Source organism: Syngnathus acus, chromosome 4 (genome assembly GCF_901709675.1).
Source record: "Syngnathus acus chromosome 4, fSynAcu1.2, whole genome shotgun sequence".
Lineage (NCBI taxonomy): Eukaryota > Metazoa > Chordata > Actinopteri > Syngnathiformes > Syngnathidae > Syngnathus > Syngnathus acus.
In genome coordinates this window covers 12391089-12411347 of record NC_051090.1, presented here as the reverse complement: position 1 = coordinate 12411347, position 20259 = coordinate 12391089, and the positions used below count along the sequence as shown (strand labels likewise).

General features: G+C 46.3%; 1 protein-coding gene across 3 annotated transcripts; it reads left to right on the top strand.

Annotated features, from left to right (window-relative positions):
• Positions 1–151: 151 nt before the first annotated feature.
• Positions 152–18850, top strand: palm1a (paralemmin 1a). 3 transcript variants are annotated; one of them, XM_037249561.1, is made up of 3 exons: positions 152–246; positions 17443–17564; positions 17671–18850. In XM_037249561.1, the coding sequence occupies exons 2-3, from the start codon at positions 17555–17557 to the stop codon at positions 18441–18443; spliced, it is 783 nt and encodes a 260-aa protein (XP_037105456.1). In that variant the 5' UTR covers positions 152–246; positions 17443–17554; the 3' UTR covers positions 18444–18850. The 3 variants fall into 3 exon arrangements, with proteins under 3 accessions (XP_037105456.1, XP_037105458.1, XP_037105457.1); XM_037249563.1 differs by lacking the exon at positions 152–246 and having other exon boundaries at positions 17150–17564; positions 17671–17802; positions 17920–18850; XM_037249562.1 differs by lacking the exon at positions 152–246 and having other exon boundaries at positions 17150–17564; positions 17671–18230; positions 18294–18850.
• The last annotated feature ends 1409 nt before the right edge of the window (positions 18851–20259 follow it).

Here is a 20259-nt window from a genome sequence, read left to right as displayed (position 1 = left end):
ACCCCTAAGGAATACTTAATTTACTTTTACTTGTAAAACAAAAACATTTAATGAAACTCTGTCCCCACTGTCGTACTTAGGAAATTAACGAGCCATGACGCCTTATACTTCATTTTGAAAATGTCCTCGGGGTTTCCGGAATTGACTTTTATTGTGAAAAGGCTTATTCGTTGAGTGGGCGCGGCTTCGGGATGCCAGGTTATTCATCCGATGCCAGTTGCGCGCGCTCACTGGTTCACGCAGGCAGTAAGTTGCCGATTTGATCTTTGCATGATTTTGATGTCACATGCGACGCTGTGACAAAACATAGCGGCTTTGTTTTGATTTGATAATTGCTGGCAAGTCTTAAGTGTGGCGAGCACGCGCCTTCTTTGCAGAGGTGCGCGTGCTTGGCGGAAGCAGTTTTATTGACGTGGGTGACTCATTGCACAATAATTTAAAAGTTGCAATCAGTGTTCAAACATAAGCACGTTTGCATTTGATGGTTTTTGCTGGTTGCAATGGAACATGGCAACAGCAAGCTGTTTCATGCGATTTATATAATAATGGTATACTAACCCTGCGAGCATTTTGACGTCTAATAGACGTCTATTAGACGTCTATATTCTACCTAGATGTCTCGGCTAAAACACGTCTAAAAAAGGTCTAAAAGTGAAAGGTTTATAGACGTCTATTATAGATGTCTATTAGACGTCTGAGCTATGGACGTCTACGGGATAGAGGTGTATTAGACGTCTATTAGACGTCTATATGTGAACGTTTTTTAGACGTGGGGATAGACTTCTATTAGACGTCTATATGTGAAAGTTTTTTAGACGTCTACGGGATAGACGTCTATTAGACATCTATATGTGAAAGATTTTTTAGACGTTTATTGCGTAGACCAGGGGTCACCAACTCCGGTCCTCAAGGGCGCCAATCCAGCCTGTTTTAGGTGCAGCCCTACAACAACACACCTGATTCAAATAATCAGGATCGCTATCAGCCTTAATAGAGCTTGCTGATGAGCTGATCATTTGAATCAGGTGTGTTGTTGTAGGGCTGCACCTAAAACAGCCTGGATTGGCGCCCTTGAGGACCGGAGTTGGTGACCCCTGGCGTAGACGTTCTAATGATCACTAGCTATTAGAGCGATTAGCGCTAATCGCGCTAACAGCTAGTGATCATTTGAACATCTAGACCAGGGGTCGGCAACCCGCGGCTCCAGAGCTGCACGCGGCTCTTTAGGACACACCTAGTGGCTCCCTGGAGCTCTTGCAAAAATGCGTGAAAATGGAAAAAGATGGGTTTTTTTGTTTTGTTTTTAGAAATATGGTTTTTAGATGGTAATCATGACACAAACATTCTTATGCTGTAGAAAATGTATGTAGTTGTAAATATATTAAAAATACCAAATTTCAGAATGGCGCAAAATTGTGTCATAGCAAGCGACACAGCACAGGCGAGTTGTAAACAAACAGGTGTGTGAGTGGCGGGCCATGGATTCAAAAGGCAAGAAGAGAAAGATTGCTGATGAGAGCAGAGGCTTTAAGAAAGAATGGACTCAACTATTTGCTTTCATTGCCAATGCTGAAGGATTGCCTGAATGTTTGATTTGCAATGAGAAGTTGTCAAATATAATGAGAAGAGCAATTTGGAGCGACATTTTCAGCTAAAGCATGCTAAATTTGCTGCCGATCACCCAGTTGGAACTGAGAGGAAAGATGCAATTTGAGGAACGAAAAAACAGTTTCAAGAAGTGGATTGCATCTCCAAACTCTACTACTGCGGCAAGTTTGGTTGCAGCCTGGGAGATAATAAAGCGCGGAAAACCATTCACCGATGGCGAGTACATAAAGGATTCATTCGTTAAAATATCAGAGTGCCTATTTTCGGACTTCAGAAACAAAACCGAGATCATTCAGAAAATTAAAAACATGCCTCTTGTTGGATTTTGTCCACAATTTAGGGAGCGCGCTATCTGCGCCTCACGGCAAAAGCCATTGCCAATCACCTGTTATCCAATTTACTCACTGCATGCTCGTTTGATTTCTTCAGATTTAGGAAAATGCTAAGACACTGAAGCAGAAATTAGACTTACACAGGTTGGTTGAGTTCAATCACAATTCTTGTTAAGAAAGCTCTGTTTTCAGGAAAGTACAATACAGCGCTGGGCCTTTCAAGAGCAGAAAGTCTCCATTCAGAAAAGGCAACGTTCAAGGTTCTTTGGTCAGCTTATATTCAGTTGCGCATGCCGGTGTGGGCCGAGTTTGATGGGTAATGAGTCTTTGGGGTGGGGCAAGTTCGCAGGAGATTCTGATTCCATGGGAGTGGGTGCTGGTTATGGGCGATTCGGTGTGTGTGGGGGCTGTTGCCTTCCATCCCGTCTTTCAGCCTTGGCGATCATCTTTGGCCGAGTCCTTGGGTGGGGGCTGTTGTCTTCCATCCCGTCTTTCGGCCTTGGCGATCATCTTTGGCCGAGTCCTTGGCTGACTCCCTCTGGCACCTGCTGGTTTTTAACATTCTCCTCCATTCTTGCACATACACTGTCGCACCTCATTCTTTCATCATTCTTTCAATTTTGTCATTTTGTACGAAATTATGTGAGCTTTTTGGCTGTGACATCATTAATCTATTAATGTTCCCTGACTATGCAAAGTTTGTACTTTTGATACTCCATGTTACGTCATTATATTCTTAGTTTAATCATGCTTCCAACCGTATCTTTTCTTTGTTAGGCAAAATATTTCTCTCTGTGCAGAACGTACCCCTCCGTGAGTCGCCACCTTATCGTGGTGGAGGGGTTTGCGTGCCCCTATGATCCTAGGAGCCATGTTGTCTGGGGTTTCATGCCCCTGGCAGGGTCACCCATGGCAAACGGGTCCTAGGTGAGGGGCCAGACAAAGCACGGCTCACATTAGCCCCTTATGATGAAAAAAATAAATGGATCTCGTTTTCCCTCGCCCGAACGCGGGTCACCGGGGCCCCCCTCTGGAGCCAGGCCTGGAGGCGGGGCTCGAAGGCGAGCGTCTGGTGGCCGGGCCTTCGCCCATGGGGCCCGGCCGGGCACAGCCCGAAAAGGAAACGTGGGTCCCCCTTCCCATGGGCTCACCACCTGTGGGAGGGGCCAAAGGGGTCGGGTGCAGTGCAAGCTGGCGGCGGCCAAAGGCAGGGACCTTGGCGGTCTGATCCCCGGCTGCAGAAGCTGGCTCTTGGGACATGGAATGTCACCTCTCTGGCTGGAAAGGAGCCCGAGCTGGTGTGCGAGGCAGAAAAGTTCCGACTAGATATAGTCGGACTTGCCTCCACGCACAGTTTGGGTTCCGGTACAAGCCCTCTCGAGAGGGGCTGGACTCTCTTCCACTCTGGAGTTGCCCACGGTGAGAGGCGTCGAGCAGGTGTGGGTATACTTATTGCCCCCTAGCTGGGCGCCTGCACATTGGGGTTCACCCCGGTGAACGAGAGGGTAGCCTCCCTCCGCCTTCGGGTGGGGGGACGGGTCCTGACTGTTGTTTGTGTCTATGCACCAAACGGCAGCTCAGAGTACCCACCCTTCTTGGAGTCCCTGGAGGAAGTGCTGGAGAGCGCTCCTTCTGGGGACTCCATCGTTCTACTGGGTAACTTCAATGCTCACGTGGGCAATGACAGTGAGACCTGGAAGGGCGTGATTGGGAGGAACGGCCCCCCCGATCTGAACCCGAGCGGTGTTCTATTATTGGACTTCTGTGCTCGACACGGATTTTCAATAATGAACACCATGTTCAAACATAAGGGTGTCCATGTGTGCACTTGGCACCAGGACACCCTAGGCCGCAGTTCGATGATCGACTTTGTAGTCGTGTCATCGGATTTGCGGCCGCATGTTTTGGACACTCGGGCGAAGAGAGGGGCGGAGCTGTCAACTGATCACAACCTGGTGGTGGGTTGGCTCCGATGGTGGGGGAAGATGCCGGTCCGACCTGGCAGACCCAAACGTTCTGTGAGGGTCTGCTGGGAACGTCTGGCGGAATCCCCTGTCAGGAAGAGCTTCAACTCCCACCTCCGGCAGAGCTTTTCCCACGTCCCGGGGGAGGCGGGGGACATTGAGTCCGAGTGGACCTTGTTCCGCGCCTCCATTGTTGAGCCGGCCGACCGGAGCTGTGGCCGTAAGGTCATTGGTGCCTGTCGTGGCGGCAATCCCCGAACCCGCTGGTGGACACCGGCGGTAAGGGATGCTGTCAAGCTGAAGAAGGAGTCCTATCGGGCCGTTTTGGCCTGCGGGACTCCGGAGGCAGCTGACAGGTACCGGATGGCCAAGCGGAACGCGGCTTCGGCGGTTGCTGAGGCAAAAACCCGGGCGTGGGAGGAGTTTGGCGAGGCCATGGAGAATGACTTCCGGACGGCTTCGAGGAAATTCTGGTCCATCATCCGGCGTCTCAGGAGGGGGAAGCAGTGCAACGTCAACACTGTTTACAGTGGAGATGGCGTGCTGCTGACCTCGACTCGGGACGTCGTGTGTCGGTGGGGAGAATACTTCGAAGACCTCCTCAATTCCACCTACACGCCTTCCATTGTGGAAGCAGGGCCTGGGGACTCTGAGGCGGACTCTCCAATCTCTGGGGTCGAAGTCACTGAGGTAGTTAAAAAACTCCTCGGTGGCAAGGCCCCGGGGGTGGATGAGATCCGCCCGGATTTCTTAAGGGCTCTGGATGTTGTGGGGCTGTCATGGCTGACACGTCTCTACAACATCGCGTGGACATCGGGGACAGTGCCTCTGGATTGGCAGACTGGGGTGGTGGTTCCCCTCTTTAAGAAGGGGGACCGGAGGGTGTGTTCCAATTACAGGGTAATCACACTCCTCAGCCTCCCTGGGAAGGTCTATTCAGGGGTGCTGGAGAGGAGGGTCCGTCGGGAGGTCGAACCTCGGATTCAGGAGGAACAGTGTGGCTTTCGTCCTGGCCGTGGAACAGTGGACCAGCTCTTCACCCTCAGCAGGATCCTCGAGGGTGCATGGGAGTTCGCCCAACCAGTCCACATGTGTTTTGTGGACTTGGAGAAGGCGTTCGACCGTGTCCCTCGGGAGGTTCTGTGGGGGGTGCTTCGGGAGTACGGGGTACCGAGCCAACTGATAAGGGCGGTTCGGTCCCTGTATCACCGATGCCAGTGTTTGGTCCGCATTTCCGGCAGTAAGTCGGATTCGTTCCCAGTGAGGGTTGGACTCCGCCAAGGCTGCCCTTTGTCACCGATTCTGTTCATAATTTTTATGGACAGAATTTCTAGGTGCAGCCGAGGCGTTGAGGGTGTCCGGTTTGGGGACCTCAGCATCGCGTCTCTGCTTTTTGCAGACGACGTTGTGCTGTTGGCTTCTTCAGGCCGTGATCTCCAGCTCTCACTGGAGCGGTTCGCAGCCGAGTGTGAAGCGGTCGGGATGAGGGTCAGCACCTCCAAATCCGAGTCCATGGTCCTCGATCGGAAAAGGGTGGAATGCCCTCTCCGGATCGGGGATGAGATCCTGCCCCAAGTGGAGGAGTTTAAGTATCTTGGGGTCTTGTTCACGAGTGAGGGGAGGATGGAGCGCGAGATCGACAGGCGGATCGGTGCAGCGTCGGCAGTAATGCGGACTCTGTACCGGTCCGTCGTGGTAAAGAGAGAGCTGAGCCAAAAGGCAAAGCTCTCAATTTACCGGTCGATTTACGCTCCTACCCTCACCTATGGTCACGAGCTATGGGTCGTGACCGAAAGAACGAGATCCCGGATACAAGCGGCCGAAATGAGTTTTCTCCGCAGGATGTCCGGGCTCTCCCTTAGAGATAGGGTGAGGAGTTCGGTCATCCGGGAGAGACTCGGAGTAGAGTCGCTACTCCTCCACGTTGAGAGGAGCCAGATGAGGTGGCTCGGGCATCTCATCAGGATGCCTCCTGGACGCCTCCCTGGGGAGGTGTTCCGGGCATGTCCCACCGGTAGGAGACCCCGGGGACGACCCAGGACGCGCTGGAGAGACTATGTCTCTCGGCTGGCCTGGGAACGCCTTGGGATCCCCCGGGATGAGCTAGATGAAGTGGCTGGGGAGAGGGAAGTCTGGGAGTCCCTCCTGAATCTGCTGCCCCCGCGACCCGACCCCGGATAAGCGGAAGAAGATGGATGGATGGATGGATGGACATATCAAATAAACAAAACAACCAGCTCGGCGAAACACAAGGGGGAAACAAAATAAACATCACACTCTTGTGGGGTTTTGATAGCCCCCTTTGCTACTCAGCGCTGGAGCCTGTTTTAATTTTAAAGCTATTGCGGTCCTTGTTTCATCATTCGTGGCTTCTGTGCGTGTCGCCAACAGCTTCTACAAAGATGAACTCGATGGACATTGGGCACCACCCAATTTAAAGTCAGAATTCCCACTTTCTGACTTTAAAGTCAGAATTCCAGAATTCTGACTTCAAAGTCGGAATTCTGACTTCATTCTCAGAATTCTGACTTCAAAGTCAGAATTCCGACTTTAAAGTTAGAATTCTGAGAATAAAGTCATTTCTGACTTTAAAGTCAGAATTCCCACTTTCTGACTTTAAAGTCAGAATTCTGACTTTATTCTCCTGACTTTAAAGTCAGAAAGTGGGAATTCTGACTTTATTCTCAGAATTCTGACTTTATTCTCAGAATTCTGAGAATAGTCAGAATTCCGATAATTAAAATAATGAAAAAAATTATAAGTGGGAAAAATTTTCATGTTGAATGCCAAGAATGAATGTACTAATAATGCAAAAACGGTAAATGTTAAGAACGAATCTAACTGCAGCAAGTGTCACGTGAATTTGTGTAATGAGAAGACACATGAGAATCGAACCCGCTACAGCGAAACGGCTCGTGTTAGGAGACGCTTGCTCTACCAACTGAGCTAATCAGCTTGCTTCTGTCGAAGTGGTGGAATAGAGAGACAATATCCTACCAGGCTGCATCCATGGCAACCCTACAACACCAGCGGATGTGCGGGATGTTCAGGATATTACAAGGTACCTAATCCGTCGAGAAATGGTAAGCACAAGACTCTTGAAGTTTGACGATCTCCCTGAAAACTATTGGGCGTGGAAATCGTCCTTTCAAAATGCCATTAGAGACTTAAATGTTACAGCTCAAGAGGAGCTAGATCAGACATGGGCAAACTACGGCCCACGGGCCACATCCGGCCCACGGGGCCGTTTAATCCGGCCCGCCAAACCTGAATAAATTGTATTATTAATTTTCTTTGGGTCATTTTCCCTGCAATTACTGTTTCCCAGTAGATGGGGAAGCGCCCGCCCGCGCATTTACTCCCGGGAGCCGTGTCAGAAAGCTCGGTGCACACTCACAAGTGCGTGTGCGTACTCAGTAGTACGTAGTAATTTCATCTATCAGTGCCGAATTTCGAGTGTAGGCTGTGACGTCAATATTCTCGTAATTCGCGCGCTGAGTTTTCAGATACAGTTTTACGCTAATGCCACCCACAAACCTTCCCCTGGAATCATTCCATTAAAATGAGTGGCCCGAAGAAAAGAAAGGTGGACGCTGAGTGCCGAATGTTAAAAAAGAGTGGACAATTTGGCTCAACCTACGTGTGTGAGAAGACGTTCAGCCACATGAACGTCAACAAAGCCCGTCACAGATCTATGTAGGTTAACGGACCGACACCTCGGCTCTATCCTAAGAATTACCACAACGAATTTTACTCCAGACTATGATGCACTAGCAAAAAAGGCAAACCAACAATACTATTGATTTCTTTATTACTTTATTTAGATGCATTCTTTCACTGATTCTTCAAGATGATGTATTTGGTCAGAATGTTTGCCGTTGGATGTGATTTCGCCTCATTAGATAAACATATTTCATAAATCTGACCTGCAGGCGCTGAAGTGATGGAAAATGTTATTCATCATAACAGTGTCGTATTATAATACATAACATAAGAATCACTGATATTAGTTTTTTGGTGAATTTTTTTTTTAATGCTGTTAATAAATGCATTTGTTTTCAAAAAGCTTTTTTTAATATCCATGCTTTAGTATCTACTAAAAGTAAAAACCTTTTATGCAATGACCTTTACATGTCATTTATATTACTTCACACAAACACTAAATCCATCTGCTCCTGGTTCGGCCCCCCGTTCAAAATTTAGAACCCAATTCGGCCCGCAAGTCAAAAAGTTTGCCCACCCCTGAGCTAGATCTAATGATTAAGTGGCTTTGAGATGAGTCTGGTCAGCAAGCCAAAAGAATTCGCTCAGTTCACATTTTCAATCCAACTGCAGTTTGTGATCTTGAGTCTTTATCAAGATAAATGCATAAATAAAAGTGCATGCATTATAAACTGAAAATGTATTATTGTGTTGCTCTATGATCTACCGATCACTGCTTTCAAATAGTAAAATAAAAAAATAAATCAAATCAGTTGTATTCTTTCTCATGGCTCTTATCTGCAATTTTCCCTGAGTCCATTCAACTGAAAAATAAATATAAATAAATAAAATACAAAAATTTATGGCACACAGACAAAACAATACTTCCTTCAAAGAAAAATCACATCTAATCCGTTCCAAGCAAAAAAAACTCATTTTTTACGCATTTATTCATTTGCATGTCCGATCGCGCAACTACAGCGCACCGCCGAAGGCGCAACCGTAGCGCGCCGCCGACCGCGCAACTGCACTGCGCTGGTCGCATTATTGTGACAGAGCATTCGCTAAAATTTAGAAAATATTTTTAAAGTCCTAATGGACTTTCCAAAATTTAAGTGGACCTCAGTGCGCAGGGTGCTCAATTCGGTCCGATCGCGCAACCGCAGCGCGCCGGCGCTCACTGTCGCATTGCTTGAGGAGCGTCTTTGTGTTTTAGGATGGCTTTACTGCTCCCACTTGCTTCCTTTGGAGGCATGATTAGAGTTGATGCAATCCTCAGAGTAACAAGAATGTAATAACGAACGGAGTCAGTTGGCATGCGGGTCCTCTCGGCTCATCTCGCGAGGTTCGACAACTGAATTTCGTCCGACATCCGAAGCAAAAAATCTCGAATTTTTTGTTCGAATACCGATTTGTTCGAGAACCGGGACGTTCGAAAACCGAGGCTCCACTGTAATGGAATTTTTTTTTATCCGTTTCAAGACAAAAAATCCCGCCTTTTTTAAGCATTTTTTCACTTGCGCATATTTGTCCGATCGCGCAACTGCAGCGCACCGCCGAACGCGCAACCGTAGCGCGTCGCGCAACTGCACCGCGCTGGTCGCATTATTGTGACAGAGCCGTCGCTGGAATTTAGAAAATATTTTTAAAGTCCTGATGTACTTTCCAAAATTTAAGTGGACCTCAGTGCGCAGGGAGCTTAATTTGGTCCGATCGCGCAACTGCAGCGCACCGCCGAACGCGCAACAGGAGCGCGTCGTCGATCGCGCAACTGCACCACGCTGGTCGCATTATTGTGACAGAGCCGTCGCTAAAATTTAGAAAATATTTTTAAAGTCCTGATGTACTTTCCAAAATTAAAGTGGACCTCAGTGCGCAGGGAGCTTAATTTGGTCCGATCGGGCAACCGCAGCGCGCCGGGCGCTCACTGTCGCATTGCTTTAAGAGCGTCTTTGTGTTTTCGGATGGCTTTATTGCTCCCACTTGCTTTCTTCTGAGGCATGATTAGGGGTTAATACAATCCTCAAATATAACGAAAATACAATAACAACGGAGTACGTCGGCATCCGGGCCGCGTGGTCGGGTTTTCTCGGGTCCTCCCGGCTCATCTCGCGAAGTTCAACCTCCGAATTTTGTTCGACAACCGAAGCAAAAAATCTCGAATTTTTTCTTCGAATTCCGATTATTTCGAGAACTGCGACGTTCGAAAACCGAGGTTTGACTGTAAAATAAATAGATGCAGCTCACTGACAAGTGCTGCTATTTGAGGTAATTTTAGAACAGTCCTGCAGGCGACTCATGTGGTCCTCACGGGCGACCTGGTGCCTGTGGGCACCGTGTTGGTGACCCCTGCTCTAAGTGCTTCGTAATTTCTTTGAAAAACTGGACCTGTTTTTCTGCCTGACTTTTCAAAGTGTCCAACTTGCGCTTGCGAAGTTCAGTCCCTTTTAGAAAGTCCTTATCGATATTAGCATGGAGTGAGCTGAAGTGGCGCTGAAGATTTGAAGCTTTTAAATGTGCTAATGACGTCCGACATATCAGGCAGAATGGCTTGCCATTGCGTTCAACAAAAAAATATAAACTTTCCCGTGTTATAAAAACGTCCTGTGTTCATCTTCATATATTTGTTTAGCTGTGGATTTTTTCCTTGCCATTTTGTGAGCGAAATTGACACTCTTCGAATGGGTGTGTCCTTCCTCCTTTGCGAGATTTCATCTCACGCGTATGCGCGTTTGACCAAAATACCATATTGAACTCAAGCGAAGCGAACACGCACAAAAAATAAACACAAATGTTGATATGAACGTAAAAGAGCCGCATGAAACCAGGCAAAGAGCCGCATCCAGGCAAAGAGCCGCATGCGGCTCGCGAGCCGTGGGTTGGCCACCCCTGGTCTATGGAATAACCTAGACTTCTATATCAAGTTACAGAAAGAACCACACTTCACACGGATCATTGGTTGTTTAAAATAAAGCAATACAACTTCTGTACATTATTTATTAGGGGTGTAACGATTCATCGATACACATCGATTAATCGATATAATGCTCTACGATTTATTGGCATCGATGCTAAACGTAAACATCGATTTATATCGCCGTGTTTGACCTCGGACATTAGACGCGACTTTATTTTGAAATCTAGTTCATTGTTGCTTGCTTCCTCTTTCCGGGAGCAGTACGCGGCGTGCTGTGTTGTGAGCAGAGCAGGCACGTGAAAGGGGAGCCGACAACTACGCGGCTCCTGGGCTGGTGCTATGGCTAGTGTCCAAGAAGACGAGGAAATTCGCTCCCCTTTGGGCTTCAAGTCATTCGTTTGGAAGCACTTTGGATTCCAAAGAAAAGATGGCTCAACGGGCAATTAAAATTATTGTAAATAAATAGTTCAGTAATGCACTTTAAAGTTAATGGTATTACAAAAAAAGAAAGAATATTCATTTTTCTTTACTTATATGAGAAAAAATATAGGAATTTGATAAAGTTCAGTGTTAAAATAAACACTTTGTATACTACAATACTCTTGTAATTTCCTAAATAAAGAGTTTGCAGTACCTTGTTGATTTTGCGTATGAATTGTTATAAATCAGGATATTGTTCTATATTTTTTATTTAAAAAAAAAAAAATATATATATATATATCGATCGTGGAGCACTATATCGTGATGTATCGTGAATGAATCACAGCAGGCTTTAAGATATCGGCAATAATCGTATCGTGGTCCTTTGTATCGATATGATATCGTATCGTGACAAAACCCGCGATTTACACCCCTATTATTTATACATTTTATAGCTGGTTTAGGGTTTAATATTTTATATTTGATGGTGCGGACAAGCGGTATAGAAAATGGATGGATGGATGGATGGATTTAATATTGGCCTCAGGTTACAGAAATAACCACACTTCACACGGATCAACGGTTGTTTTATAACAAACCATCACAACTTCTATACATTATGTATACAACTTACAGATTGGTTTTGGGTTTAATATTTCATATTTGATGGATTTAATTTTGTCATCTATTTTAGGTCTACGTATGTATAGACTGAAAATAGACGTCTATTTTAGGTTATTCTATAGACCTAAAATAGACGTCTAAATTAGGTCAATGTGTAGACCTAAAATAGACGTCTAAATTAGGTCTACACAGACCTAATATAGATGTCGATCAGGTTACAGAAATAACCACACTTCACCCGGATCGATGGTCGTTTAAAACAAAGCAATGCAACCTCTATTCATTATTTAAACAACCTACAGCTGGTTTATGGTTTAATATTTCATATTTAATGGATTTAAATTTGTCGTCTATTTTAGGTCTATATATAGACCTAATTTAGACATCTATTTTAGGTCCACACATAGACCTAATTTAGACGTCTATTTTAGGTCTATAGAATAACATAAAATAGACGTCTATATCAGGTTACAGAAATAACCACTTCACATGTACGGATCAATATGGTTGTTAAAGCCAAAGCCAAACAACTTCTGTACATTATTTATACAACTTACAGCTGGTTGAGACTTTAAAATTTCGAAATAGGATCATATTTGATGTTTTTAATTTAGACTTCTATTTTAGGTCTATACATAGACCAATTTTAGACATCTAAATTAGGTCTATACATAGACCAGATGTCTAATAGATGTCTATGGCTGACAGGGAATATAAACAATGAATATTATGGCCTCAAAAACAATTATGTATTCGAAATCATCCATCACTGTCAATTCTAATTTCACGCTTCCCACTTTTGCCTTCCTTGGGCAAAAATGAATGTTTTATGTTTAATCTAAAATCAGGGTGCAATGGAATTTTGGAATGTGTTATGCTAGGAAGACAAAGTTTTTAAAAAATAATACTATATGTGTATATTCTCAGGCTGGGCAACGAGTGAATTTTTTTATCTATCTATCTATCTATCTATCTATCTATCTATCTATCTATCTATCTATCTATCTATCTATCTATCTATCTATCTATCTATATATGTTATATGCTCGGTGGCACACTGGTTAGCACGTCCGCCTCACATTAGGAGGGTGCCGGTTCGATTCCACCACCCTCCCTGTGTGGAGTTTGCATGTTCTCCCCGTGTCTGCGTGTGTTTTCTCCGGGCACTCCGGTTTCCTCCCACATCCCAAAAACATGCTTGGTAGGCAAATTGAGCGCTCCAAATTGCCCCTAGGTGTGAGTGCGGATGGTTGTTCATCTCTGTGTGCCCTGCGATTGGCTGGCAATTGGTTCAGGGTGTACCCAGATGACAGCTGGGATAGGCTCCAGCACCCCTGTAGGGACAAGCGGTGTAGAAAATGGAGAGAGAGAGAGAGAGAGAGAGAGAGAGAGAGAGAGAGAGAGAGAGAGAGAGAGAGAGAGAGAGAGAGAGAGAGAGAGAGAGAGAGAGAGAGAGATGAACTAGCTCTTGAGGATGCCACCGATTTCATAGTATGAGCCAGTATGTGAGCGTTCGTTCTGTTCTCATCTGATGACCGTGAGGGTGGTGGTGGTGAAGGTGCCTTCCATTCTTTCTCTTAAGAGCTGCATTGGCAGCTAAGGATCTCAGAGCCGTGTGCAGTCTCACTTCTCGCCTCATCGTTCCGACTTCTCTTCAGTTGCATTTCATTTTTTACGCACTCTAAGAAATGACAAGAGGGTTAGTGAGTGCTTCTTCTAGGCTGAGACCACTGATACTACAGTCACACAATGTAATTAAATATCCACTTTCACCCGAAAAAACAGACCACAATTTTAAGATATATAAACAACCAGTTGTCTTTCACTTTTTTACCTGTAGATGACGCTAACGGAAAACGTCCATAGATGAGAATATCGATGTGCAGTAGTTTGGCCGGTACAAAACAATTGATGATGAAACAATGGAGTGATTTTAATCAGTTACTCACTAGGAAAACAACTTACCGTATTTTCCGCCCTAAAAGGCGCACCGGGTTATAAGGCGCACCTTCAATGAACGGCCCATTTTAAAACTTTGTCCATATATAAGGCGCACCGGATTATAAGGCGCATAAAATAGAAGCTATACTGCATCAAACTGAGGTTGACTAGGGTTGCGGTATGCATCCACTAGCCAATAACCAACGAGCCCTCTGTAAACAATCGCGTTTCTCAAACGATCTCCTATAAAATGATCAGAACTGACTAAAGTTCGATCTAACGCATTGGTACTACTTACCTATGTTTCCCTTCCATATCGATCCGTAGATTTACTCGAAACATTAACAGAGCAGCCTAATTTGACATGAAATAGCCTGGTACGTATAGCAGCTATCGCAATAGCATTAGCCATCCGCAAAGTCTCACGAGCCTCAGCTCGCAATCTCCCATGAGCCTCAGCAAAGTGTAAACAATCGCGTTTCTCAAACGATCTCCTATAAAATGATCGGAACTGACTAAAGTTCGATCTAACGCATTGGTACTACCGTTTTTTTCCGTGTATAATACGCAAAATTTAACTAATTTATTGTCCTAAAATCTGGGGTGCGCATTATACATGGGTACAATTTTTTTTTTTTAATTTAATTTTTTTTTTTTTTTTTTTAAGAAAATCACGGTACTGGTACGAGTATTGATTTATGTATTGTTCTCTTCTTGTCATGTTGTGAAAGAATGTGGGTTGAATAAATACCGAAAGAACAATAGTGTGTTTGTACTGTGCTCTGGTCATTTCGTCAAAGAAGGGATAATAGTCCTCTTCTCTTCTTGACTGACAATGAATGTGATAGTTTAATACAATCAGCAAATAACAAAATGCGTATTACAGGTAATATTTTATTTCACAACACTTTGCCTTGTTCCTTTCGTCCCTGCTGTTCACTTCAAACACGCTCCATACGAACGCAATGCTCTCGTATCAGACGCTTGCTCGATCACCTGCTCGTTTGCTGTCACAATGTACCCTACACAAATCCGAAACATTTGTTGCGGCTCCGAGTCACGACGAGGGGCAAGTTTTGGTTTCCAAGGGTGTTTTTATTCCTCTTCAACGTCTCTCCCATACAGAGCCGCCTTTTTCACATGTCCGCACGTCACTTTCCTCTCTTTTCATCTGATCGCGGTGGTGCCTTTACGGGCAGTCGGAGAAATCAACGCCAACAAAAAAAATACATCCAGCCTAGTTAAGACCATACCAAAGACTATAAAAATGGGACCCATTGCCTCCCTGCGTGTGTGACGATCATTGGGACTTTAAAAAAATAAAAATAAAAAAATAAATAAAAAATTGGGTGCGTATTATACATGGGTACAGGCTTTTTTCCAGCATCAACATGCCATTGTTAGGGTGCGTATTATACATGGGGGCGTATTATACACGGAAAAAAACGGTACTTACCTATGTTTCCCTTCCATATCGATCCGTAGATTTACTCGAAACATTAACAGAACAGCTTATTTTGACATGAAATAGCCTGGTACGTATAGCAGCTATCGCAATAGCATTAGCCATCCGCAAAGTCTCACGAGCCTCAGCTCGCAATCTCCCATGAGCCTCAGCAAAGTGTAAACAATCGCGTTTCTCAAACAATCTCCTATAAAATGATCGGAACTGACTAAAGTTCAATCTAACGCATTGGTACTACTTACCTATGTTTCCCTTCCATATCGATCCGTAGATTTACTCGAAACATTAACAGAGCAGCCTATTTTGACATGAAATAGCCTGGTACGTATAGCAGCTATCGCAATAGCATTAGCCATCCGCAAAGTCTCACGAGCCTCAGCTCGCAATCTCCCATGAGCCTCAGCGAAGTGTAAACAATCGCGTTTCTCAAACGATCTCCTATAAAATGATCGGAACTGACTAAAGTTCGATCTAACGCATTGGTACTACTTACCTATGTTTCCCTTCCATATCGATCCGTAGATTTACTCGAAACATTAACAGAGCAGCCTATTTTGACATGAAATAGCCTGGTACGTATAGCAGCTATCGCAATAGCATTAGCCATCCGCAAAGTCTCACGAGCCTCAGCTCGCAATCTCCCATGAGCCTCAGCAAAGTGTAAACAATCGCGTTTCTCAAACGATCTCCTATAAAATGATCGGAACTGACTAAAGTTCGATCTAACGCATTGGTACTACTTACCTATGTTTCCCTTCCATATCGATCCGTAGATTTACTCGAAACATTAACAGAGCAGCCTATTTTGACATGAAATAGCCTCGCGGGTACAACAGCTATTCGGTGACGCCCCCTGACTACAGTTGTCGTAATGCTGGGAAGCGATGCGACCTTGTAATCTACTAGTCGTACTAAAACGTACTGAAACATTTTGGCAGAGCACTGTGTACAACCAGTATGGATCAACAAATTCATCAGTTGATCCATATATAAGGCGCACTGGCCTATAAGGCGCACTGTCGGCTTTTGAGAAAATTTTAGGTTTTTAGGTGCGCCTTTTAGGGCGGAAAATACGGTACTTTAAAAATGTCACTTTCTATGTCAATAAAGGCTTCTTCTTCTCCCCAGTTTAGGGGAAGTTTTACTCCGTCGAGTTCAAACAAATGCAAATGGGTCTTTCAGTGAGGAACGTTTTGCGAAGCTTAGCGCCAACTATCGGACAGGAGGGACAGAGCAGTCACTGCGTGTCACTTCATCCACAAAAACGTGGCGCCGTTGCCGTGACGTCACATCGGTCATCGGAAATGGCACCTACCATCCCGTGTTGCAAATATCAACGTGACGCCACCTAGAAGCCACAAGCAAAATGTTCCTTGTGGCTGTCAGACGTGGTTTCATCTTGTGACCAAATAAAGGGGTGGGAGTCAAACCTTCATTCAAATCTTGGGGAAAAAAATACAACTTCACTGTGGCTTTTCGCACACTGGCAGGGCCGGTTCTAGGAATGCACATAAGAGGGGGCAGTCAGAAATGTGAAGGGGGCATGTTCTTTTTTTTTTTTTTTTTTACACATTTTTAACACTGTTAGTGTTTTCTTCACGGCAGTTGTTAGCTGTGTGTCCAGATCTCAACCTGGAGAAGTGGATTGCACTCTGTCAGGCCTCTACACTAAAACCTGTCCAGCTTGGGTGTCCCACCTGAAGATTAAAGCTTCTGCTGGTATTGCTCTTAGGGTCACTGAGGCACGCAAACCACCTGACCACAATAAGGTGGCAATCTCTCAGGGGGGGAACATATAATATGAATGTTATATTAACTATTATTTGAGTTGTCGTTAATCATTAGTTATATCGCGCGCGGGTCATTACGACGAGTTTGGTGGAGTTTTTACTGCTTCTTCCAACTCCTACCGCGCTGACTGTAACTTGACACTCTCTGGCTGCGTCTTGCCTCATTTGCATACTCACAGTGATTGGATGTTTACGGAGGGGCGCGGAGTCCTGACAGCAGGCTGTGTGAGGACACACTGCACCGACATGAGAGAAGAGAGGGGGCTGATTAACGTGTGTTTCTATCAGCGGATTTTTCACTTCTAAAAGTTTGATTCGAGGGGGCAGGACATCTGTTGGAGGGGGCGTTGCCCCCTCTTGCCCCTGCGTAGAGCCGGCACTGCACACTGGTATTGTGCACACAATGTGGTCAATCAGGGATGCCGTGAAGACGGTGACGTTTGTCTTGACCAATGAAGTACTGTGCTATCAACGATCACGTGGCGCTCTTGCACAGTGTTGCTGTGTAATAGGTAGACGCATAGGAGGAGACACTCCATCTATTGGACAAAAAAGACGCATCCGAAGGCGAGACAGCCGTGAGCCAATCCGAAAGCAGCGTGGCGTCGCCTTGTCAATGTCAATGCTACATGCCAATCCTTAACAAAATGACGGATGTGCGCTCCCTGCTTGCGTTCAGTCAAAAGCTGCCGGCCAAGTGGAGCGGCGCCATCTAGACGACGACACGCAACCGAGGCGAGGCCTGACCTGCCGTGCGCCCAAGACATCCTGCTTTTGGGCGAGTAGACAAGATGAAGCGAGGTGAGTGGGGCCGCGGGCGCCGGGTGGCATGACCTGACAATCTGCGGGCGGGGCCTCAAAGCTTCTCTGTCCTCACAGCTTCTCTGTCCTCACTCTTCCTGCGTAGCCGTGTACTCGATGGAGATAAAAGTGGAGCGAAACAAGACCACGGGGGAAACGCGCGTCCTGTCCTCACACACCAAGCTTCCTGTCGACTGCTCTCACGGAGGGGTCAAAGTTTACGAGGATGAACAGAAAGGTGATGTGCTGCATGTTGTGCGTCGTGCAGATGCGTCGCAGAGGCGGGAGGAAGCGCAAGTTTCAAGTTGGAGGGCTCACTCGTCAAACACAGCGCATTCGCACTTGTGCCCCCTAGTGGTCCATGAGGTCGATGGCCAGGACGGCGTCCGTCTGCTCAGCGCCGCTGAGGTAGAAGAGCTTATCCTCAAAGCCGAGCAGGCGGCCGACAAGGTGGCCGAGCAGGAGGCCGTGTGGGAGGCCGAGCAGGTGGCCATGCGGAAGGCCGAGCAGGCGGCTGACAAGGCGGCCGTGCAGGCGGCCGAGCAGGCCAAGCGGGTGACCAACAAGGCAGCCGAGCAGGCGACCCACCAGGCAGCCGAGTGGGCGATCCACCAGGCGGCGATAGCGTTACTTGCCAAGTCACGCCAGAGCCAGGGAATCACAATGGCGAGCGGAGGCGAGGCGGTCCAGGTTTACCAGTCTGAGCTGGGCCAAAACCCTGGTCTGCAGGTCAGCGTGGAGGCGGAGCGCATCCCGATCCGCCAGGGGAACACGTCACCCTCGGGAGGCGGGGCGGAGCCCGAGGCGGCTGTGCCCCCGCCAACCAAGCACGAGTCACTAGGGGAGAAAAAAGCCTGCATGTGCTGCAGTGCGATGTGAGCCTGCAGGGGGCGCCACATAAACAACAGCTCGTCATTTCCGGAGGGTGGGGGTGGGGCAAATATGGCCCCCGCAGGTTGTGGCATTTATAGCTTGGAAATGATCACGAATGCCGTCATTTCTGGAAGGTGGGGCAAATATGCCCCCCCCCACGCAGCATTTAGAGCTTGGAAATTATCACCAACCCTGAAAGATTCATTTTGCTCAAATCCGACTAGTTTCCGGCGGCTGGTAGGTGAGGTAGAACTCCAACTGGTTGCCAGCAAACATTCGCACTCGCACTTCTCGATTGTATGATTAGTCATGTATTTATTGAAAAATGTTACACTTGTAATCCTCATGCATGCCCATTGCACGTGCAATTTCTTCAAGGTGTAAATTAAAAGCAAAGTCTGACTTCTGTCGAAGGTGGTCGGAGGAAAATGCGGGTTTCTTTAGGAAAAACTATGTCATCGTAATCCAAATGTGCCAGTGACGTCCGTCGACAGATGGTGTTGACCCTGTCATGTCACAACCAAGATGGCGTTCAAAGGTCAATTGTCCCCAAGGAGGTCGCACAAGCGCTTCCCAGCGGGGGTCCAATGCGCGATGCCGCGTGTGGCCAGCAGCTAACCCAGAATGGGCAAACTACGGCCCGCGGGCCACATCCGGCCCACGGGGCCGTTTAATCCGGCCCGCCAAACCTGAATAAATTGTATCATTAAACACTTTCCCTGCAATTACTATGTTTCCCCAATAGATGGGGAAGCGCCCGCTCGCGCATTTACTCCTGGAAGCAGTGTCAGAAAGCTCGGTGCACACTCACAAGTGTGTGTATGTACTAAGTAGTATGGATCCGGCGCACTCTGCGCTCTATTTCCATCAGTGCCGAATTTCGAGTGTGGGCAGTGACGTCAGCATTCTCGTAATTCGCGCGCTGAGCTTTCAGATACAGTTTTGCGCTAATGCCACCCACAAACCTTCCCCTGGAATCCTTCCATTAAAATGAGTGGCCCGAGGAAAAGAAAGGTGGACACTGTGCCGAGTGTTTAAAAAAATAGTGGACAATTTGGCTTGACCTACGTGTGTGAGCAGACGTTCAGCCACATGAACGTCAACAAAGCCCGTCGCAGAGCTAGGTTAACAGACCAACACCGCGGCTCTATCCTAAGAATTACCACAACAAATTTTACTCCAGACCATGATGCACTAGCAAAAAAGGGAGACCAACGATACTATTGATTTTTTTATTACTTTATTTCGTTGTATTATTTCACTGATTCTTCAAGATGATGTATTTGGTCAGAATGTTTGCCGTTTGATGTGATTTCGCCTCATTAGATTAACATATTTCATAAATCTGACCTGCAGGCGCTGAAGTGACGGAAACTACTATTCATAATAACAGTGTCGTATTTAATGAGAATCACTGATAGCAGTTTTTTGGTGAAATCTTTTTTAATGAATAAATGCATTTGTTTTCGAAAAGCTTTTTTTGAATATCCATACTTTACTACCTACTAAATGTAAAAACCTTTTATGCAATGACCTTTATATGTCATTTCTATTACTTCACACAAACACTACGTCCATCTGGTCCTGGTTCGCCCCCCCCGGTCAAAATTTAGAACCCAATTCGGCCCGCCAGTCAAAACGTTTGCCCACCCCTGAGCTAACCCCATGCTTAGCTTGGCTAACTGTTTGGTTGTCTTAGACAAGTTGGAATGGACTTCTACTATATTTCCATTCATTTGAATGGGAAAAGATTATTTGAGCATCAGGTGCAGGACGGGAAGAGTCGCATGCGACCTACGTGTCCTCGACACCAGTCAACTGC